The following is a 14,141-nucleotide window of genomic DNA, read 5'->3' as shown; positions in this document are numbered from 1 at the left end:
GGCAGTGTGGGACACCGTAGCGCCATGGTTAAGAACCCAGCTCTGCAGTGGGGTGGCCCTGGTGCTGAGCCTGGATTTTGCCACTTCTAGCTGTGACATCCGGGAGAAAGCTAGTCTTTCAGTTTCAATTTCCTTAACTCTGCCATGGGGGCAGTAGGAGTAACTGTGTCAGGTTCGTTGTTGGGATATTTAAGATCATATAGGTCATCTGCGTGTCCCACAGCAAGCCCTCCCTCCAGTGCTTCCCCGGGGGCTCACTGGTGAAGAATCCACCTGCCAATGCAGGAGACATGGGTTTGATCCCTGGTCTGGGAAGATCCCACATACCGCAGAGCAACTAAGCCTGTGCATAACAACTATTGAGCCTGTGCTCTAGAGCCCAGGAGCTGGCACTAACACAGAAGTAGATGGAATCCTATAGAGGAGTATTTGTAAAGAGAAAGGGATCAAGTAAACCCTTGGCCCTAGACCACCATTTAGGAGGAAGACGGATTTCCCTGTGGCTCAGAGGTAAAGAACCTGCCTGTAATGCAGGAGACACAGGAGACGTGAGTTTGATCCCTGGGTTGAGATGATCCCCTGGAGAAGGAAATGGCAACCCACTCCAGTATTCTTGCCTGGAAAATTCATGGAGAGAGGAGCCTGGAGGGCTGCAGTCCATAATGTCACAAAAGTGTCAGACGTGACTTAGCTACTAAACGACAACGGGGGAAACAAGACAAGGATACTGAGTTACCCAAGAAGCTGGGAGGAGAAGCAAAAGAGAGGGTTAGCGTAGGAACCAAAAGTGAAGTCAGTCTTTAAGAGTGGGTGGGCAAAGGGACTGAGTCCAGCAGAGGTCAGCCAGGATGAGGCTGAGAGGAAGCCACTGGATTCAGTCTTTGATGACCTCGTAAGGAGCAGGACTGGTGTAGGTAGTGAAGGAAAACTCCAGATCACAGTGGGTTTAGAGATACAGGAGCTTCTTAGCTTTTTTCCAGAACTGCGAACATGAATGGTAGAGAAGGATAAAGGGTAATAGCCTATGGGAGGCAGGATCCAGGGAAAGTTGTTATTATTATTTTTAGTTGTGAAGGAGCTTAAGCATACCTGGACTGCAGGGTGCTGGTCACAAAAGAGTGGCTGAGTATAAGAGGTAAATGGAGGAATTGATGAAGTCAGTTACCAGGGCAGAGACCTTAGGAAGGACCTGATTGGTTCTGTAAATTTCACATTTTCAGAACGAGAAATTTGAACCCATGGCCAACTGTAAGGTTTCTTCTTAGATTGGCAAATTTGTTTATATTTAAAATTGCATAAATCATATACAAGCTAAGTCATTTTTGTTTATACAATTTGTAATTCACTTCTACAAAAAGAGGGCTTCCCTGGTGGCTCATATGGTAAAGAATCTGCCTTCAATGCAAGAGACCGGGGTTCGATCGCTGGGTTGGGAAGATCCTCTGGAGAAGGGGATGGCAACCCACCCCAGTATTCTTGCCTGGAAAAATCCAAGGACAGAGGAGCCTAGCTGGCTAGTTCATGGGGTCACAAAGAGTTGGACACAACTGAGTGAGTAATACTTTACAAAAAGATAAAGAAATGTGAAAAAGGACTATTCAGATAAGTTGGGGTAGAGTTCTGCTGGGTAGGGTTGTCAAGTGGACCCAATTATGGGAGTAAGAGGTTTGGAACCAGGCAGGCAATGTACTGGAAAGGCTGGAAGCTTGGCTTCAAGTATTACTGAGCTGTCCAGGGGTTCATGAAGGCAGGCATTGAGGCACCAGCCATCGCTCTTTATAGCTAGATGGACACTGGATGTGAAATGTCCCTAAAAGTCCAGTATCTTACATAATATCTCTGTAGTCTAAGTTCATACAAAGCTAGTCATTCATTGTGGATATGTCAAGTTAATTTCTTGGTTCTGCTACTTAGAGTCATTAGCAGAGAGAAAAATATTCAACTGCCAATGACGTTGCCAGATAATGTTTGTGTTCATGGATTTTTAATAGAGCTCAAGTGTATTATTCAATACCAAAGTAAATTATGCTTGAATGGGGCCAGCCATCAGGGTTTTAAACCTCCTTTAACAATTTGGATTGTCAGAAGTAGAAATATCCTTTTTAACAGTCCTTGTGTTTATTAAATACATAGAATGTTAAGATTAAAAGAGTAGAGGTTAGAGATAATTTACTGTCATCTGCTTATTTGAAAAATAAGAAAATTTTGGTGCAAACAGGTCAGGATTAAGACCAGGTAGAAATTAATATCAGAACCAACACTGCAATGCAAGCAAGCCTAAGTAAGTGTAAGTATTTTGGTAAAATGTAACAATTGCAGTCTATCTGCAGAAGACTGAGCCACAGGATAAAGCACAACTGAAAAAACAGGAGGAGAAGATAAAACCAGGGTTACTTTGGAACCATTCAGAACTTTTTCAGATGAACCCATAGTTCATTTATTAATTTTGGGAAAAATGTTAGGATCTCAACCATGAATTGCAAAGTGGGTTTCCTTTGAAGTCAGGTGGTCTGAGTTCCATCCATCCGTTTGGTCTTTGGTGTCCACTGTGTCTGAGACACTACCAGGAAGTCATTTCCAGGCTCAGCACCACCACTAACTCTCCATGGCCTGGGGATGCTAGTTTGCTCATTTATAAAATCAAGTGCCTGGGGAACCAGCAGAAAGAGGAGACCCTGGGGAGAGGATCCTGTTCTGAGTTGTGTTTGAAGAGGAGAATATGGGAGGAGTTGGAGAAACAGACACGGAGGGGCAGGTGATGTCAGTAGTGGGTTCATCCTGGAGGTCACAGTCTGACTCCACAGTACTAGGCTTCTGTTCATCCTCTGGGGCACAAGTCCATCGGCAGTGGTGGAGGGGTCCTCTTCACACTTGTTGTTCAGGAGAGAGCCCTTCTTGAGGGAGGTCTCGTCTCCAGAGGTCCCCAGTGGATGCAGTGTAAACCCAAGGGAGCCCCAAAGCCCTCACTCTGGCTGCAGGGAACTAGAGGCACAATTTTCAGCACATAGAAGAAACCAATGAAATGAAACAACAGAACAGTAATACACAGCCTCCATCCCATTTCACGGAACCCGCAGCGGCAGTCTTTGTTTGCCAGAGGATCAATCTGTGTGATGCATGAATGACTAAAAGATGCATGGCTGAACACAGGAATACGGGAACTGTTGTCATCTCTGCTCTTACAAGATCAGCGCCTCAGTGGAAAATTGAAGACGGCACATTTGGGAGCGTGTTGAGTGAAATTCACCTCCTGGCACAATGATTGATATTCGATCTCAATCTTTTGAGCCACATGAGAACTTAGATAACATTGCAGAAGCATGTCTTCTAGAATTTCATGCTGCTCTAATGAAAACAAGAGAGAAACTGGGTTTTTTGACTGCTATTGAAATGGTGATGGCACCGTGGGGAAACTCATCAGAAAGCTCAGTTTACATTCAGGTTTCAACTAATCTGGTGATAAAGTGCACTTTCTGCTCAGTCCCTTTGAGTGGCTGGCGTCCTTAACCTCTGGCTTCCCTCGATGACACATGTGAACGTTTCTTGCTCAGGCAGGACCCACTGGCTGAGCAGAACTCTGTAGGTCAGCATGAACACCGCCCCATTAGGTTTCCTTTCACGAAGGCCGAGGATTAAAGTGATCTCCGACCAACAGCTTAATTGCTTAATTAGAGGCTCTCTCTGGAGCCTTAAACTCACGTAGCTCTTATTGATCTCGGAGAAATGCAGCTGTAGCCCGGCGTGAGATCAGAGGGGAAAGAGAGCAGCCAGAGCAGGACGGCTGGCCCCAGAGACTCCGGCCTCTGATTCCAGCATCCTCTTTGCTCAGCACAATGGAATGTCCGCCTTGTGAGAACCAGTGGGGAGCAGACGAAAGTGAGCAGCCCACAGTCCTGATCCAGCCTCTCATCTGGAGAAAATATCCGCTAGGGATACAGGACCGAGGACCAAAAAAACGCGGGACGTGTTGAGTCACCCTTTGCTTTCTGAAGCTACTCTAGGAGAAAGAAAGCAAAATGTTGGATTTGAACTAGAGAATACCAGAGCGCCCCACCCCCAAACCCCACCCCAAAGCCACAGTGTTCTGTTTTTGTTCCCAGTACTTAACATTGAGGCTCAGGGTGGGCGAATGTGAAACACAGTATCTTTGTTTTTACTTTTTAAGACCCTACCTATGATGTGTTTCCTTTGAAAACATCCATCATTTCTGAAACTGAGCAAAAAGACACAGGGATAAGAGAAGTCAGTACTTCAAAGAAACAATTCTTAAACAGTCCTTCTGTAAACATTTATTTTAAAAATAAATCCATGACAGAAATCAATCTCTTTCCCATCCTCTCCCTCTTGTATCTTCCCTTTCTCCTTCACTTCTCACCATAGAAAGCTGACTTTCCATTTGAGGATAGAATCTGATAATGATTACGGATGATCTCTGAAAATCTCTGTTAAACATTTTATTTTATGGTTTGCTTTTGGTAACCCATTTAGCCATCTTGCCTCCCGGTGCCAAATGAGTTACCAAAACTGTGCCGGCACTTTACATCCCCAAGAGGGAAAAAAAAATAACTGAATTGGAGCCAGTGTCCTCAGTCTGTGGACCCAAGCTTTGTTTTGTGCTTTGTTATATTTGCGTTTTATCTCAGAATCTCTTTAAAGTCTTGTTTATTCGTAAGAATAAAATGAGCTTCTTGGGTTTCTTTTCCTACCAACATTTCCAGTCATCTCTGAGTCCCTGCTTGCAACCACTGCAAATTAGCAGAGTTTATTGTCTCCTGTAAACTGTGACGCCGGAGTGCCACCATGTAGAACAAAGACTCAGGAGTGAGAGAGACCTGACACCAGATGTGCGCTGTGAATTTGCGATTTCATTTCAGAGGCGCATAGCTGGAAAATACCACTGACAGAGGAAACTGATGCTTCCTCCCCGTCCCCACCTGCAAGAAAAGCTGCTATAATGAGTAATATTTCCATTTCCTTCCTTACCTACATTTATGGCTTTAACAGCTTGGATAATTTCCTGGCAGATTCCCCTCCCCATCACTTAATATTTCCTCGGTCTTGGAACAGTTCCCACTCCCTAATGGGGATTCCATTTGCAGCCGTATTAGCTCCTTCTGTATGTATGGCACTTGTGGATACATTTCACGGACTCTCATCCTCCACACTGTCCTTGCGCCCTGATGAGAATGATGTCTTCTGTACCCTTAGATCTTAGCCTCTGCCACACATTTTGACCCCAATAAGCTTCAAAGTAACCCGAGCAGTAGACGCGTGTTGCTAGAATGAATTAAAGTAAAGGCTAAAGACCAGGTTGAAAGCCTGGGCGAGTTGAGGAAAGAAGCCTTGCTGATCCAGGGAGTCTGTGTTATACTAGAAAAAGGGCAGGAGTGGATGGATATCTGGATCCAAGACTGGAGCCAGGAGTTAGGAGTCAGGGATATTGATGTTAGGTTTAGTGATGAAATAGCATCACCAACTCAATGGACACGAATTTGAGCAAACTCCAGGAGATAGTGAAGGCCAGACAAACCTGGTGTGCCGCAGTCCACGGGGCCACAAAGAGTCGGACACACGGCTTAGCAGCTCAACTGCAACAGCCTGGCCCTGTGCCCTTTGTTCCCCGTTGTTCAGTGGGCCATGCTGGGAATCCCGCTCGTGTGCAGCGGGTGGAATGCATGCCAGCTGCCAACCACTCCACCCAGGCCTCGAATGAGACCTTCTGAAATGCCTTTAAGAATGCATGCTTGTAGGTCCAGAGAAAAGAGACTCGAGTTCAACTCTTTCCCAGGAATGTTTTTAAGGAGACTATGGACATATCACTTTAGCTTCTTAGAATCATGTTCTCTCAGTATTCTGTCATCAATGAGTAAAACTTGATTTTTATCTTTTTGGTTGGTTTAATGATAGTTGATCAAATGTCAGGCAGATGGGGTTTGTGTAGTGGCTCCACACTACCCAGCATGTGACTGTGAACAAGTTACTTGTGTCTTCTGAGCCTCAGTTCTACCAACAGCAAAATGGAATTGTAAGAAAGAATTAAAAAAAATATACCTAAAGCATTAATCACAGTGTCTGTTACAGATAAGTGTTAGCTATTGCTTTTGATTTTTCTGTTACTACTATTTCTACATTTGTTACTACTCATGCTATGTTAAAGATCTTAATTTATCTTTTTTTTTTTTAACATAAAAACAGTAAAATGTTTATTTTCTTAGAAAAAAAAGTGGGCAAGAGGGATTCAAAATGATTGTGATCACACTTCCGTCTGCATCTGAGCAAAACTGATGTTGCAAGCTTGATCTTTGATTAAGAGACCCAGGTAACGAAACCTGCTGCTCGCTCCTATGTCACTTCCAGGAGTCAGGTCACTACATGCTTTGAATTGATAATAGCGTCTCTACTTCTTCTTAGCAGAGAAACTAGGCTTGCCATAGCAACCATCCCATCTCCAAAGCGCTACAATGCCAGTGAGAAGCAAGGCTCTGGACTGCTGGGGGAGGCAGGGAGGAGGGAGGGGGGGAAGGAGGTGCTTGTCTTAGAAGCAGAACCAGTCTAGAACAGGAGTTGGATATCTGAGTTCACCACTACCTCATCTTTTAGAAAATAGGTTGGAGAGCATCTGTAAAACCAACAGTATCTTTAAGGTGAAATTGCAGAATTTTGCTGCAGACCTGGACACTGAGAGAAGTGAAAAGTTGCAACAAGTTTTAACTAGCAGCAACAAAGAAAGTTAGATAACAGTTTTTGTTTGTTTTTAGTAATATTCCTTTGCAAGTTCATTAAGAAACACTGTAATTTAATGGGGCATACCATATGGAATGATCTTCTTTTGTTATAGTGCTGTTCACTGAAGAGAACCAACCTTTGCAAAGATTTCAACTAGGGTGTAACCTATTTACACAGTAGTAGCTCCCGGTTTGAGTGGTAGGATTGGTGCTGTGTGATATCTTCTTCTTCCGAACAGTAATCTCGACTGTTTTCAATTTTTTCATCCAGCATTCTGAAGAATTCTTGTTGGCTTTCAGAGATGTGCATGTTTGCTCTGGGTTGATGAACTAATCCTGGAATCTCTTTATTGGTTTTAAGTCTTACATTTGAACTGGCACTTTTTTCCAAGTTTTCTTGGTTCCTGGCTGCTATTTGCTGCTCCTCTTCTGCCCCATTTTTCATGTATTTGACCTCTTCCACCGGTTTGATCCTATACTCATCACCAAACACATCTCCGTTGTGGTAGTTCTTCCCTTTCTGGGCTTCCTCTTCATTTTGAACAGTGGCAACATGCTTGGCGGAGGCACAGCCCATAGTCTCATTCGGTCAGCTTCAGCCGGGCTGAACTGCAAATCATCTCTACAGACACGGGGACATTTTTTTTTTCTTTAGACACAGGGAAAGTCCATCTTCTTGCTGAGTTGGTCAAGATGGATGCACCTTGGGCGCTCGTGGTGGGGCTGAAGGTGGCAAGCCTCCCGCCCCCCACCCTGGTCCTCCTCACGGGTTTTCTTCCTCCCTCCTCTTAATTTATCTTTTTTCTAAAAAAAAAATTTATATATTTCCTGGCTGTGCTGGGTCTTCCTTGCTGCATGCCAGCTTTCTCTAGTTGTAGCAAGCGGGGACTACTCTCTACTGCTGTATGTGGATTTCTCATTGTGGTGTCTTCTCTTGTGGAGCACAAGCTCTAGGCACATGTGCTCAGCAATTGTGGTGCACAGGCTTAGTTGCTCCGCTGTATGTGGGATCCTCTGAACCATGGATCGAACCTCTCCCCTGCATTGGCATGTGGATTCCCAACCACTGGACCATCAGGGAAGTCCCTTTAACTCACATTTTTGAAAATTATGAACCTTAGATACACAGACCTGGATCCACAATCCCCATCCCAGTTCATCAGTAACGATCTTGATTAGTTTATGAGCAGACTCATTTTAACTTAAAGTATTTTTTTAAAAATCTTAAAATATATATTATAAAATTTTTGCATGTTCTTCAGTGTATCATCTCAGTGAATGTTTTCACTTCATAAGTGGGTTATTCTCATACTGTCCAAAAGATTCACAAATGAGTTGAGAAGGAGAAAACGGTAGTGCAGTAAATGAAAATAAAAGCATATTCATATACATTCACAATTTGTTTGCATGGAAAGCTTAACTCTGAAGTTAAAATGGCATTGGCATACTTTGGGGAATGTAAAACATGCTGTGTGTTTTGCTTTTGAATTAAAATAGTTTCCTCTTGCTCCAGTTTATGCTAATTTTAACCCACACATATACTGGGTTTATTTTCTCCCGAGGAAGATGAAACTTAATAAAAGAAGAAGATAGATGCAGTAGAAATACATTCCCATCTCCTACTCACAAACATTCTGAGAGTACTTTTCAAGTTTATAGAAATGAAAATGCAAACATTTCTGAGGAAGCTAATGTTCATTTTCCCCTTCCTCATGTGTGCGCTGTGACTCTGTGAGCGCTGAGTGTTTCAGTAAGGGGACCACAACTCACTCCATTACCAGGGCTCTGATCCTGGAGGAGGGGGGCTGTGGACTGCAGTTTTACACCTTGCATTTGGATCAGGCACTGTCCTTGGTTCTCAGTAAGGCAGCACGTGTGATGCTCGTCTTTATTCAGTACACTTTGTTTTTTTAAAAAAGATTTTTGATGTGGACCGCTTTTAAGGTCTTTTTTGAATTTGTTACAGTATTGCTTCTGTTTTATGTTTTTGATTTCTTGGCCACAAGAATTGGGATCTTAGCTCCCCGACCAGGGATCAAACCCACGCCCTCTGCATTGGAAGGTGCATTCTTAACCCCAGGACCACCAGAGAAGTCCCTACTCAGTATGATCTTAAAATGGACGGGGATACTCTTCCTTCCTTTTGCATCGGGTTTTACATTTCAGAAAGCACATTGAATGGTGGTGGTTGGCTGGAGACTGAATTAAAGGCGGACACAAATTCAGGCAGGGGGCGTTTCAGGCTGCTGTAGTGACCCAGGCAAGAGGGGGTGAAGTCCCACAACAAGACACTTGGTGGGGGGTGGGGAGGGAAGGGGTCCAGGAGACACAGCAGAGGCAGAACTGACGGGACGTAAGGCTCATTCCGTGGAGGGGCTAAGGCAAGAAGTGAAGGGGCAGGAGGAATTAGGGGGAGGGGCGAGGACTTCAGTTTGAGACAGTGATTTCCATGGTTGATGGGACATACCAGCCGTGTTGTCTGGAATGTAGTCGGATGTCTGAGCCTAGAGCTTGGATTGAGGTCTGGACTACAGTTGTAGATACTGGCCAGCTAACAGATGTCTTGGAGATCTTAAAACAAAAACCATATCCTTGATAGAGTCCTGTCAGGCAGCAAAAGGCTAGATTAAATGGCATTAATGTCCATCTGGCTTTGATATTGCAGTTCAGTTATATGAAGAGCATATTTTCATGTCTCTGTGTTGGGATCACTTAATATGTCTGCCTGGCTAAACACATAAACTTTTAAAATATATACATTATTTAAAATTTTTACATGTTCCTCATACCAAATTTCTAAAATACAGAAAAGAAAAAATAAGAAATGGACACCATCTATAATACTGCAAAACAGAGACAATTAATATATTGGCTCATTTCCTACAGAAACACACATATGCAAACATGCACACCCTTATACCCACATACACAAAGGGAATTAAGAGAATACTGCACATCATTTTGTATCCTGTCTTTTTCACTTAGTTTATTTAATATATTTCTTCTTAAAAACAGTTTCTTTGGCCCTTTAATCAGTTACATGGACACCCTAGAATTGAGTTAACCACTGGCTTATTACTGACCACTTAGATAACTTCTATTTTTTGCTTATTATAATAATACTTGGAAGAGCATCTTTGTATGTATGTCTTAGTCTACATTTCCTGCAATTTCCTTTATATAGATTCTCTCTTCCTTCCTGAAAACACTATTACAAAATATTTTAAGTATACAGAAAAGACTACACAATGCATGTAAAGTATAGCATGAACAAAAGCATCCTACTTGCTAGATCTCAATATTTCACCATGTTTGCTTCAAGTTCTTTCTTTTTTTCCCCCAAAGAAATGAATTGCTGAAGACATAGTGAGGCCCCATGGGTAAACCACACTCATTCCAGTCCCTGCCCCTGGCCCAGAGGAAACCATTTATGAGAAATTGGTTTATGATTCCCATGGCTATTTTGGTACTTTTTCATGGTATGTGGTTTCCACATACAGTATGTAGTATTGATCTGCATGTTTTAAAACTTGATGTAAATAATACAACATGACACCTATTCTTCCATTCACTCCTTTCATTTAACAACCTGTTTTGAACATTTTTCTACACTGTGGTGTATTTAGATCTAGTTCACTGTGTTTGCCACTATACAAGATTGTCCTCTATACCATGAGTCATGGACCCATTCTACTGTTAATGCACTTCTAAGTCTTCTAATATTGTGCTGGGGCAACCCTTATAGCAAGAAACATTATTGTCCATATTTCTGAATGCAGTCATGCAAGAGTTTACCTCAGGTAGCTATCTGGAAGTGAAAGAGTTGGCTTTTACATTCCTATGTTGCCAACTTCCACTAAAAAATGTATACCTGAGAATTTTTGTCTTTTAAGTCACTTAATTCTGGTGAACAATATGTACTGCAATTTCATCTCAGTCCCATTGTACAGATTTGGTGGCTGAAGGACAGAGAAAGATTTGTCCACAGCAACATCACGTGGCATCTCTCCCACAGCAGTCATTCTCTGAGCACCTGCCAGGGTGTTTTGCTAAATAAACTTACCTTCTGGTTCTTCTCTTTAAAAGGGATTCTGCCACCTGCTTTTAAATAATGCATGCTCTTAAATAATATATATTTCCATCATCAGTAAGTACATGGAAAGGTGAAAGTTTCCCTTTGCTTGGCTCCTTTATTTTCTCAAATTGTCTCTGGACTCTGACCTTTGGCCTCCATACATATCATCAGAAAGGAGTGCTAATCTCTCAGCGGAAAGGTTTTCCTTCCCATCACTGTGTGCTGGAGTTGACACTTTGAACTTTGAAAGGGGGTTGATATTTATTCAAATCTCCTTAGCATTTCAAACATCAAGTATTAAAGTTCATAGAAGTTTGGCTCAGCTCTGACTTTGGGCCACAGCTCAGGGTACAGAGGGTCTCCCATGGCACTGTAATGTCACGTGTTCTGGGTACTCTGGGACCTGGGGTGGGTCCAGTGTCCTCTGCCCACCTTCTGCCTTCCTAGTTCCCTCGCGGTGCTGCCGAAGGGCTGGCACAGCTGGAGGGAGGGCACCTGGGCAGGTGTGAGTGGCTTGGTCCTTGCCCTTGATGGAACCTCCACCATGGCCCACAGGGCCCAGAGAGCAGTTCCTCTTGTCCTCTTTCCCGCTGTGAATGGCCTCTTCCCTGCCGTTTTGTCTGCTGTGCATTTATACAGCCCAGTCCACAAGAGTGGAGCAACTTTTTTTCTTAATTCTGGGTTTTCCTCAACCTCAGTCCTTTATTCTCAGAGGCCATATACTCTTACATATATTCACTTACTCATTTGTTCATCAGACGTCTGCTGTTTGTTATGTGCCTGGTTCTATTCTTTTTTAAAAAAATCTCTTATTTTTGTATGGTAATGGAGTGCTCAGGTATTTTGAATGTGTTTGCTGGTATCTGGAAATGTAACAAATTCTGGATACTTTGTCAAGACACTGATTAACTTCCAGAAGAACTTAGCTTACTACTTAACCAGGTCTGCCTCTGTTTTTAGAGCTTCTGGAACTCTAAGGGATGGTGACCACTTTTCCTTTTGTGGATTCATAATTTTATTCAAAATTTTATTTTACTAGAGTACCTAGAAATGAGTTAGTTGTACTGTATAGTTTTTTGTTTGTTTTGTTTTGTGTATTTCTCTGACTTTTTCCACCTAAGTGACAGAGAAAATTAATTCTCAGGCCTAGGAAACCCTTGGCAGTAGACTTAAAGAAGACTATAATAAGACTTAAATAAGTTATGCTGCTGCTGCATCGCTTCCATCGTGTCCGACTCTGTGCGACCCCACAGGCGGCAGCCCACCAGGCTCCCCCATCCCTGGGATTCTCCAGGCAAGAACACTGCAGTGGGTTGCCATTTCCTCCTCCAGTGCATGAAAGTGAAAAGTGAAAGGGAAGTCGCTCAGTCGTGTCCGACTCTTCGCGACCCCGTGGACTGCAGCCTTCCAGGCTCCTCCGCCCATGGGATTTTCCAGGCAAGAGTACTGGAGTGGGTTGCCATTGCCTATACGAATATATTATACATGTAGCCAATAATATAATTTGCTAACTTTGTTTTGGAAACTAAATGGAAGTAAAGGAAATGTTTATTGATAATTTTTATGACTTCAGACTTTTTAAAAATAGCAGTAAGTTTTCTCATATTTTCTTCCCTCCAGTTTCTTTCTTATAATTTTATAAATTAAAACTTGATTTGACATTACGAGTGTTAAGAATTACTCTTAAATAAAAGAATTGCTATTCCAAACTTAAAGAAAAAGACTCAGCTCTCTCTTTAATAACCTGAAGTTATATACTCTCATAAAATGGTAATTAGGAACTTACAACTTAATAACTATTACACACCATTTAAAGAGAAGTAACATGAAATGATATAGAATTTGGAGAGAGAAGAATTAAGTTTTGGGCTCTGCTACTCACTAGCTCTTTGATCTTGGGTCACTAGCTTCCATTGTCACTATCACCCATTGGATGAGACAGTATCCACACTAGCACACTTTGAAGTCTCACTTTCGTCACTAAAAAAAAAAAAAAAATCACACAGTGTTGAAGACTAGTTTAGAGGTATTGCAATGGTGCTTGTAAAATTACAGCATGCTAATCAAATGTAGGGTGTCACTGGTATATAATTTTGATGTAGGGACATTTGGAAACACTCTATTTTGGATCTATTCCTTGTGAAGCAATGCCCCAGCCATGTGAATTTCAGCCAAAATCCTGTGATTCCTGAATCTCTGGGTAGGAAGGTTGGAAACATGGAGACCTCCTAGAAAATGTGCTTTTTCAAAGAATCCCCAGGGAAATGACTCATTCATGTGATTTTCTGAATTTTCTAATTCTAATCTTCATTTTCTACTGTCCTTATTTTGTCTAAAGAGGATCACAATAAAAAAGACAGCTTAGAAAGGGATGGAACAATATCTGCTACTCTCTAGACCTCTGAATTTGGAGAGAAATAAAGGAAACTAGAAGAGTCTTGCCTTTGTGAGTACATGGACTTGTAAAAATCCTCTAAAAGTGTGTGTACTGTTGATGATGGTATTTGTTCTTTGAGGAACTGTGTGATTTGTGACATTAGTGAGGTCTCTGTGCATCTGTGATCTTCTTCTTGAAAATGGAGAGTCTTGGGAGGAGAAATGGGATAGTATATGTGAAAGGCTGTATCCAGTTTCTGGCACATAGTAAACATTTAATGAATAGTTGCTGTTATTAATATTGTTGTCCCCGCCAAAAAAAAGGAACTTATTTCCCCTGGCTTAAAGATTCATGGGCTTCTCTGGTGGCTCAGCTGGTAAAGAATCCACCTGCAGTGCAGGAGACCTGGGTCTGATTCCTAGGTTGGAAAGATCCCCTGGAGAAGGGAACAGCTACCCACTTCAGTATTCTGGCCTGGAGAATTCCATGGACAGAGGAGCCTGGTAAACTATAGTCCATGACAATGGACAATGGAGTTCCAAGGCAATGAGAAAATTCAGTTTCACACACCGATTCAGCAATCTGGAGCAGGGGTAAGGGGGTGGGGTGGGGAGTCTGTAATTTAAACTCCATTCCACTGGCTCATATGGAAGGTCAGCCAAGTCCCAGCACAGAACTGAATAGACACAGAACCCTATATATTTTAAAATAATGAGGTAATTTTCTATTAATAAATCAGGCTTATATCACTATATCATTTGAAAGAATTCTACCATTTATCTTTTTCTTGACCATAACCCTATGAAGAGCAACAAGTTCCAGCAAATGCTGAGTTTCTGAAAATGAGTTGATTCCTCATCATTATTTCTCATGTATTTGCTCCAATATTCATTCTTGCATCAGCATGTTTTATGAGACTGGTATGTGATGTAACTGTCCTGGAGTCACGAGAGGATGAGAGCGG

At 42.4% G+C, this 14,141-nt stretch overlaps 2 protein-coding genes across 5 annotated transcripts in view; one reads left to right on the top strand and one right to left on the bottom strand.

The window, feature by feature from the left end:
• Positions 1-14,141, top strand: part of CUBN (cubilin) — a 281,074-nt gene that overhangs the window by 149,416 nt on the left and 117,517 nt on the right. The gene's annotated exons all lie outside the window — the stretch shown is intronic.
• LOC122447977 (uncharacterized protein C1orf21-like) lies at positions 6,190-7,519 on the bottom strand. The gene has a single exon (XM_043478784.1). The coding sequence runs from the start codon at positions 7,300-7,302 to the stop codon at positions 6,892-6,894; it is 411 nt and encodes a 136-aa protein (XP_043334719.1). The 5' UTR covers positions 7,303-7,519; the 3' UTR covers positions 6,190-6,891.

The sequence above is a fragment of the Cervus canadensis genome, chromosome 10, assembly GCF_019320065.1.
Source record: "Cervus canadensis isolate Bull #8, Minnesota chromosome 10, ASM1932006v1, whole genome shotgun sequence".
NCBI classification, from domain to species: Eukaryota; Metazoa; Chordata; class Mammalia; order Artiodactyla; family Cervidae; genus Cervus; species Cervus canadensis.
Note: the sequence above shows the minus strand (reverse complement) of the source record. Positions and strands in the feature narration are given on the sequence as shown.